The 9,557-nt window shown below is 38.7% G+C and overlaps 1 protein-coding gene across 1 annotated transcript; it reads left to right on the top strand.

Moving 5' to 3' along the window:
• The first annotated feature begins 2,340 nt into the window (after positions 1-2,340).
• On the top strand, positions 2,341-7,476 carry LOC311498011 (sodium/potassium-transporting ATPase subunit beta-3-like). Its single transcript, XM_084558444.1, has 6 exons — positions 2,341-3,139; positions 3,660-3,758; positions 3,953-4,140; positions 4,289-4,339; positions 4,436-4,522; positions 6,482-7,476. The coding sequence occupies exons 1-6, from the start codon at positions 2,992-2,994 to the stop codon at positions 6,647-6,649; spliced, it is 741 nt and encodes a 246-aa protein (XP_084414570.1). The 5' UTR covers positions 2,341-2,991; the 3' UTR covers positions 6,650-7,476.
• Positions 7,477-9,557: the final 2,081 nt, after the last annotated feature.

The raw sequence follows: 9,557 nt of genomic DNA on the forward strand, positions 1-9,557 counted from the left end.
TGAATGTGGAGGGGAAAGAGCAGAAAAACAAAGAGGAGAAAGAAGAAGAAAAGATGGAGGAAAAGAAAGACTCCTGCAATTTTATTTACAACTCGAGGACTGGAGAATTCCTGGGCCGAACCGGCAGCAGCTGGGGTAAGGTTTCTGTCTTACTCGGTCCGACTCAGTCTGACCCGGCTCTCCTGCTGCGGGTAGGCAGAGCCGAGCCAGGCTGAGCCGAGTGGAGCCGAGCTGAGTCAGTGTAAACAGGGGATGTAAAATGAACTTAATGACGGTGAATGTAAACAGTTTGTTTCACGTGTTAAAAGTGTTGATTGATTTTTCAATCTAATCCATTTTAATTCATTGACTACAGCATCCACTGCCAAGGCATTCAAAAAATGTTTATTTGATTTCTATTCTCTAGTTAGTTAAACAGTCATTTACAAGATTATGAATAAAAGGCAGACTAAATTAGTCTAACTGTTGATAATCTAAAATATTTGATGAGACTTATAAATAATGTGTGGAGCGCCACAGCTTTGCATAATGTCAAATAGAAACCTGATTAAATATTGTGACAATCCTGAGTCCAGCCGTCATGTTCACCCTGAGAGACGGACTCAATCAGTCAAACCGTTTTATCAGTTGGATAATCAATGATGATCAGTCTCATTGACTCAGGATCAGGTCTCTGAGGATCCAGCTGGAACACAATGACGATGGAGCCAGTAGTTTAGATTATGATGGTTTCGTGGAGCTAGGAAAAGTCTGGATCCTCAGAGACTCGATGCTGATGGAGAAGATGAAATCAGTTGAATGTGATGCACTAAAAGCATTGACAGTAATGTGTTAGGGTTAATAATAACAATACTAATAGTAATACATTTTATTTATAGGCGCCTTTCAGGACACCGAAGTTCACCGTACAAAATTGCTAAAATAAAATACAATTAAAATGACACACATAAATATATATAAAACATGTAAGTACATAAAAGTGACAGCAGATAAAAGTGAAACTATGGAACTGACTAGGTCTGTCTGAATAAGTAAGCTTTAAGCTGGGATTTGAAGGTGGTGACAGAGTCTGAATTTTTTATGTTCTCTGGGAGGGCATTTCAGAGGCAGGGGGCTGAGCGGCTGATGGCTCTGGACCCCATGGCGGTCAAGGGAGCAGGTGGGAGGGTGAGATAGATGGATGAAAATGACCTAAGAGTGCTGCCGTAAAGTTTATGTGGAGCAGGTTAGTGAGGTACTAAGGGGCAAGATTGGCCTTGAAGGTGAGAAATAGAATTTTATAAGTATTGCAAAATTTAACAGGAAGCCAGTAGAGTTGCTGCAGGACAGGTGTTATGTGACTCATGGAGGGGGTTCTGGTGATGATATGTGCGGTGGAGTTTTGAACCAGTTGTAGTTTATGAATGGATTTATCCGGTAAACCAAATAAAAGGGAGTTGCAGTAGTCCAGATGGGGCGTGACCAGGCTATGGACCAGTTGCAGTATTGTTGGGTGAGACAGATTGACGGAGACGAGAGATATTGTGCAGGTGGAAATAGACTGAGCAGGTGATATTGATAATATGATATTGGAATGAGAGCGTGGTGTCAAGGATGACACCCAGACTCTTAAACCAGGGGGGAGGGGGAAACTGGGGAATTGTCAATCTAAATGGAGAAGCTGTTTATTTTAGGGTGGATTTGGTGCCAATGAGAAGAATTTCAGCTTTTTCTTTCTTTCTTTTTTTTTTTTTTTTACTGCCAAGTAGGTTCTAATTTCCTGTAGACACTCAGAGGGGTATGTGGGTGGAAGGGTTGAATTGAGTTTGGTAGACAGGTAGAGCTGGATGTCATAAGCATTACAGTGAAAATGATCATTGTAAATATGAAATATCTGACCAAGGGAATGACGTAGATGATAAATAAAAGGGGCCCAAGAACAGAGTCTTGGGGAACACCAGAGGAGAGGGGAAATGGGTGGGATGTACATGTTTTTAACAGAATGAACTGAGTGCAGCCAGAGAGATATGAGATGAACCAATGGATATCAGGAACAGACCAGGTGGACAAAGGAGGAGTCAGGTATCAGGCAAACTCGGAGGTCGTTTATTTCAGTAACAGGGTCAAAACCAGGAAGTCAGGATACTGGCAAAGGTACAATAATCCGGCAGGCAAAAACTCAGGTAGAACGACAGGCTAAGGTCACAACTAGAGAAAACTTCGAAGAAAAGGGCTCGAACGCTTCAGGGAAAACCAAAAAGACGATCTGACATAGAAGGAGAGGGGAACACAGCTTAAATACACGAGGGAGAGGGAGACAACGAGACACAGGTGAAACACATGAGGGCGGGGAAAGCAATCAGAGACTGAACTAGACAGGAAGACAGACTTCATGAGACTCACACTACAAAATAAAGCAGGAAGTGACAAAAGGGACAGACAACTGAACTGAAAAAAATAACAAACACTACGTGGTCCTGACAATGGAGAGGTGCTTCAGAGATACCAATGGAGTCTATGGATGAGAATAGAGTGGTAGTGTCAAATACTGCAGTTAGATCAAGGAGAATGAGGATTGAAAGGTGTCCTGAATCAGCAACCATAAGAAGGTCATTGGTGATCTTTAACAGAGCTGTTTCTGTGCTGTGTAATAAAACCAGATTGATTATTGCTGATTATTACTGTCCTACACTGTACTTATTTATTTATTTTTTCCAACTTTCACATCCCTACAGGACTGCTTCACAGAGGCATGGCACCACATGGCAACTTGTAGTCTTCATGATGTCACAATCTATTTCTATAGCGTCAAATAACTAACTAAAACAAAGAAATAAGGACACTAGCATATGCATCAGTATTATATTGACAATCTAAAATTACAGAAACCATTCTCAAATAAAAAATGATTTGACCTATGACCTCCATCAGGGGGAGCGCTACTTACTTTGGCTTCACTTTTGAGGAGCAGTTCCACCGTCCATCTTTATACTGTCTATGTGATGAAACAACATGAAATTGTTTCCTTCAGGTCTCATCCTCCTCTTCTACCTCGTCTTTTACGGATTTCTGGCTGGAATGTTTTCTCTCACCATGTGGGTGATGTTACAGACACTCGACGAAAACGTCCCCCGATATCAGGACCGAGTGGCCAATCCAGGTGTTCACCAATACACTTCACTTCCTTTGCATTATGTTAAACAACCTCACATAAATCATGATATCATTTATTTGCCAGGTTCAGTCATTCTTCAGTATTTGATGATTGATCCGATAAGATTTTTTATTTGTCACATGCACAGTTATGGTAAATGGTAAATGGCCTTGTTTTTATATAGCACTTTTCTACCTATTGGTACTCAAAGCGCTTTACAGTCACAGACACATCTACCCATTCGCTCACACAGCACACACACATTCACACACCAGTGCCACGCACTGGGAGCAGCTGGGGGTTGCTCAAGGACACTTCGGCATGTGGCACATTCCGGGGATTGAACCACTAACCCTCTGGTTCGCCCTGTTACATATAGTTCAATGCACACCAAATGAATTTTTTATACCTGCACTCAGTAGTAAAAAAGTAATACAGTACAAACAGAAATAAATACACATAGGACATGAGGTAAACAATGCAATTATAAATGTATAACTGAGAAATCACAAACATTTTGTTTCAGGTTTGGTGATTCGTCCCCATGCATCTGAAATCTCCTTCAACCGCTCTGACCAGACAAACTACAAACTGTACATCCAACAACTGCACAACCTGCTGCAGTGTGAGTGACAACATGAACACAGATAATGTTTGAATTAAAACATATTTATTCAAGCAAGAGCCATCTTGGAGAATATTCAGGAAACATGGTATTCTTTATTTACCATTGACTGGATGCATAAACATTTTTCTCTAATTCGTGTAGTAAACAGTCCAAGTAGGCAATATTTTTTTCTTTTTTGTGTTTGTTTTCAGATTATAATGACAGCATTCAGAAGCGTAATGACTTGTGTCTGGTGGATGAATACACTGAGCAGGATGATGAGCCCATGAAGAAAGTTTGTCAGTTCAAACGCAGTATTCTCCGTCAGTGCTCTGGTCTCATGGACTCTACCTTCGGGTACAAGGAGGGAAAACCCTGCATCATTGTCAAGATGAACCGGGTCAGTGAAACATTACTCAGTCGGTTCAAAACTTATTTCATTGTCAGTTTGATAAATATTTTCTGCCTTGTCTGATCATCTGTTTATTCTGATTAATTATTGGTATCCTGATTTACTGTCAAGAGTCAGTTAATGTCTGTTAATGCAGGTCATTGGCCTAAAACCAAGAGGAGATCCCTACATCAACTGTACTGTCAAGGTAACCCACACCAGACACACGCTGACAGCTATTACTTCATTCATTTAATTGAATCTGCTCACAATTTTATTTTGTGTTTTGGTCTCTCTCTGAAAGAGAGACACTCCATTACAGATGCAGTATTTCCCATCCAAGGGTCGCCTGGATAAGATGTTTTTTCCATACTATGGCAGGAAAGCTCACGTGAGTATTTACTGGTTCTTTTTTATCAGCTTTCCTCAAAGAATTAAACCAACAGCACTGTTTGTCTTTAAAGTTAAGATTATTTAATGTTTTCACATTTGAATCTACTGAAGTCTGTCTTCCTGTGAAGTTCTGTGTGATTGCTTTCCCCACTCTCATGTGTTTCACCTGTGTGTCATTGTCTCCCTCTCCCTTGTGTATATAAGATGTGTACCCCAATTCTCCTGTGCCAGATTGCCTTGAAGGTTTCCCTTAAGCGGTCCAGCCAGTTTCTTCCTAGAGTGATTCCCTGTTGTGACTATAGCTAATCTTTGTTACCTGAGTTTTTGCCTGCTGGACCCATGAGCATGGTAGTGGGGGAAAAAGGGGACCTGACTACCCAGGGCCCGAGTAGGGAGAGGGCCCATGAAAATTCTGATTTTTTTTTTTAATGAATTGGGCCCTCCAATTAATTGGTGTCATAATGTATTTCAAATATATTGATAACATCAACTGAGAGAATGAACTTTGTGTCACAGCCCTCCCAACATATTGGACATTCTGGGGGCCCCCTCTTGGAGATGCAAAATGGTTTGGTCCGCCCATAGACAGCGGCTGGCGACAAGTACGTCAGTGAGCTCAGATTGAATGACCTGGAGGCTAACTGTCATCATGCTGCCCAAAAAACACAAATCGCGGTACCAGAAAAAGAAAGAGCAGAAAAAAAAAGAAATAGGGCAGAATGAGGGGAAGCAACTGTTAACTGCTTTCTTTCTGAAAGGTGAACCGAGTTTACTTGTTGTGTAACTGCATCCAATTAACATTAACGTTGTCGTAGTCCAGAGTCAGTAAATTACATCCTTACATCTCGTGTAAGGCTTTAGCAAGGCTTCATTTGTTTTTCTGCAAGCTGAAGAACAGTTTTATTGAAAAATTAGATAGTTTATTTGATTCGATTCTCTGTGTACAGTTGTTGGCTCCTGTTCAAGAATAAATGTTTTTAAATCAAAACGTGTCATGGATCAAAATGTTAGTACACAAACCAGATGTCGCCTAATGTTTATAGATGTTTGGGCACAAGTAGGCCAAATGCATCAATTCAGGTGGTGAATGAAAGAACCAGTCATCAGTATAATCTGATCTGATTTTAGCTTAAAACCTGATTTATGTTTGTTTATTTATAAATACATGTCCCCAATTTTTTTTTTTTTTACTCGCACGCTTCGTGCACTGGCATGGATAGGGGCCCACTGACTTTAAGAGTGTACAGGGCCCAGAATTTGGTGCTACGCCCCTGGCTGGACCTTTGTACCTTTGCCTGAATCCTGATTTCCTGGTTTTGACCCTGATTCTGATTAAACTATCTCCGAGCCTGCCTGATCCCTGACTCCTCCATTCGTGATCACCTGATCCATACTTGATAGACTGAGGTTCAACAGTGAACTTATTCAGCTTGAATCAAAAGAAAATAAAACAAAATCATGGTCTCTCACATGACATCCACACCAGCAGCCTTTTAAAAAGTGTTGCATGCTTATTGTCCACAATACTCTAACATTCTATCACCCCTAGAGATGTTTGTGATTGTGTTTGACAACATAAAGTACATTTTAATTTCTACAGGAAAGGGAAACCTTTTGAAACAAAGACACAGAAACCCTTGTTTGCTTCCTGACTGTGTCTTATGTGCCTCCAGGTATATTTATATCTGTCATGGCCATTTTCTGGTGAGGGAAAATGAAAAGACACATTAACCTTGATTACTTCAACACGGTCAGTAAATTAGAGGCCTTGTTGACCTTGTTGTCTGTGCTAGCACCAGTGTGCATTTGAATTGTACAGCCAATTGTGTGACACCAGAGGGAGGCTGCAACAATTCCTGTGTCCAGTAGCGGTCTGGGTAAGGCCAAGTAAAACCAGTTCCCTGGAGACATTCATTGTCAGGGTGAAATTTAACTGAAGCTCTCTCTGTGTTTACAGCCTGACTATGTTCAGCCTCTGGTTGCAGTCAAGTTAATGTTGACCAAAGAAGACTACAACGTTAAGCAGACGGTGGAGTGTAAGCTTGAGGGTTCAGACCTGTGTAACAATGATGATCGAGACAAATTTTTGGGTCGCGTCACTTTCCAAATCAAAGTATCAGAGTAATCTGATGCACCGTTTGTACTAGGAACTAGGTTTAATATGGGAAATAAATCCTCAGCTCAGGGTGCTTAGTAACTCAGACCTGATATGGTCCTGCATGTCTGAATCTGGTTTGTCATGTTCAAACTCTAATGAGGTAAAACCTCTACTTTAACCCGTATGCCCTCCTCTGGCCTTTTTGTACATTGTTTTCATCTTTTCTTTTCATTTGGTCATCATTTTGGCTGTGTTACATCTTGTGGCAGGAATTTCTGCATGAACTTCTTTTTTTTTTTTGTCAAATCTTTGAAATCCAGTGCATTTTGCACCCTCTGGACACCTATGTGGCTAAAAATGCTGCATAGACTTCCATTCAAACTACATTTTTTAATTGCACTGTCATTACAGTATAAAACAATAGATTCTGTAATGCTAGCATTTAATTTAGAAGAAAAGTAGTGATATTTGACTCTTTTTCTTGGTTAGGGTTAGAGTTTATGAAAAAAGCAGAAAAAAAATATTGATGTATGCAGATTGTATGGCTTTTTTGCATGTATACATTTTACCACACTGGTGTCCAGAGGATGCAAAATTTGAAATACTACACAAAAAATACTAATACAATAAAAGCAATTTTATTGCTAATTGTTGACATGTCGAAGACTCCAATTACCACCAAAGCCTCATGTCCCTACTGTTTATTTTATTAGTTTTGTAAAAAAAAAAAAATATTGCAAATCATTGGCATTTAACTTGCATTTAAAGGGATAAAATCCTGAAAATGGTTGAACTTTTTGTAGTTTTGAACAAGTCTGAAGTTGTTAAGTTGTTGAAAAAAAAAATATTGATGATGATATTATGTCAGTTTTTTGTTCGCGTACATTTTTTAAACAAAGGTGTCCAGAGGGTAGTAAATTTGAGGCGGGCACAAAGGTTAAAGGCCATTTCCAGGTCTCTGATTTTATTAAAAAATAAAAAAACTACAACTAACCTAGATGTTTCACTCAACTGTATACAACTTCTTAGTTACTTTCTTAATTTCTCAAAATACATGTTGCAAATCATTTATGTGACCAAATAAGCTGGAAGAGAAGAAAAGAGCATTGATGAAAATCCAAAAACATCAACTCTCCTAGATGTTAGCACTGCATTCACCTCTGATGGTCAGAATGTTATGTTTATGTCAACCTGATTCTACACAAACATCAGTTATGGAGATCCACAAGATCCTGTTCTAGTGCCAATACTTGCCAATTATACTTCCCTTGGGCAATAATATTGAAAACATTGAATAAATATCAGTTGCTATTCAGATGACACCCACCCATTCAGGATTTAACAAACAGGCTAACAAGGGGCTAGTATGTATTGATCAAATGTTTAAGGGACAAACCATGAAGTCATTCACACAACTTCAAAAAGAATTTAACTTACCAGCTCATGAGTGTTATAAATTCTTACAGCTAAGATATTATCTATAGAAACACCAGGAATGGGAGAATATTTGTAAGACACCATCTAAACAAGAAGAAGTGTTGTCATTCTCAGAGGACGAGTCAAAAAAAGTGGTTATATCAAAAATCTATTGGTCACTGCAACACAAATCCAATGATAATATGGATATCATAGAAAAATAGAAGTTGGAAGCGAATATCATACTATCAGAGGGATGAATGGGAGTAAGCATTCAAAGAGGGACATAAACTAAACAAAGAATTTGACTGGAAGGTGAAAATGCATTATTTTTATACTCCATTTATTATGTCAAAATACAGTAATACATGTGAACTACGCTGAAGGGATGTGGAGTGGTGAGTGACTTAATTCGTATATTCTGGGATTGCCCAAAAATACAGGATTTCTGGAAGAATGTTCAAAAGGAGATTACACAGATTCTGGGTATTATTTTCCCCCTTGGAACCAGCACTTTACATTCTGGGCATAATTCCTGACAGTGTGATGGATAAAAATTCAAAACCTTTGCTGCGCACTCTGCTTCTGATAGCAAAAAAGACAATAACAGCTTCCTGGTTAAAGCCACAACCTCCCAGCATAACGCAATGGAGAGAGATGCATAAAATCACAGCAAGACTACAGCTGAAAACAGACTTGTTTGTTAATGGTCATTAGGCAATGCCAGAACTTTAGTCACTCCACTCCTTTTTTTCTCACTTGTAAAGTACTTTTCCTAATCTTTAATGCAGGTCAAGATGAATAGAGAGAAGATGAGGAATGGACTATTAGTAATATGTTGTACAAGTATAAGAACACTGCTTGTTATTTAGAAAGATTGATTGATTGAAATGTTTATTTCGAAGATGCAAACAAAAATAAAAAAGAAAAGTAAGGCAAAACATTTCAACATAGAAATACATATTCGAAAAGGAGTGAGAAGAAGAATAACTTATGAACTCCCACCCCTTCTCTTTAAATAATGAATGACAATACCAAGCTTCCTTGCAACTAGATTAGATATGCTTGATACTTCTAGATAAATAAAATATATTCCTGACTTGAATTACAAAAAAACAACAAAAAAATCAAATAAAACAAAAACAAAAAAACAAAACATAATCTACATATACACTTATACAATACACACACACATACACACATGCACAAAGAGAAACAATAAAAAAAGAACAAAACAAAACAAAAACAAAGGAGACAATAATCTAATAACACTTAGTGCTACCCAACACCTCCCTCATCCCTGTACCTCTTAAAAATAGTGTCTTTGTACCTCATTTTAAACTGTTTCATGTTTGGACATTGCTTCAACTCCATTGTAAACCTGTTCCATAGTCTCACCCCGCTAACTGAAAAACAAAACCCTCCTCTTTGTCCGAATTAAAGTTAGATTAAAGTTTATTTTTCCCCTTAAATTATAACTCTCCTCATGCATAATGAATAATTTCTGTATATTTATTGG

Source organism: Chelon labrosus (genome assembly GCF_963514085.1).
Source record: "Chelon labrosus genome assembly, chromosome: 13".
NCBI lineage: Eukaryota > Metazoa > Chordata > Actinopteri > Mugiliformes > Mugilidae > Chelon > Chelon labrosus.

Excerpts from the sequence above, each read along its gene's own strand:
- LOC311498011 (XM_084558444.1), top strand. The coding sequence starts at position 2,992 with ATGAAATTGTTTCCTTCAGGTCTCATCCTCCTCTTCTACCTCGTCTTT. Across the intron at positions 4,340-4,435 it reads ACATCAACTGTACTGTCAAG|AGAGACACTCCATTACAGAT; the intron begins GTAACCCACACC and ends TCTCTCTGAAAG. Across the intron at positions 4,523-6,481 it reads ACTATGGCAGGAAAGCTCAC|CCTGACTATGTTCAGCCTCT; the intron begins GTGAGTATTTAC and ends CTGTGTTTACAG.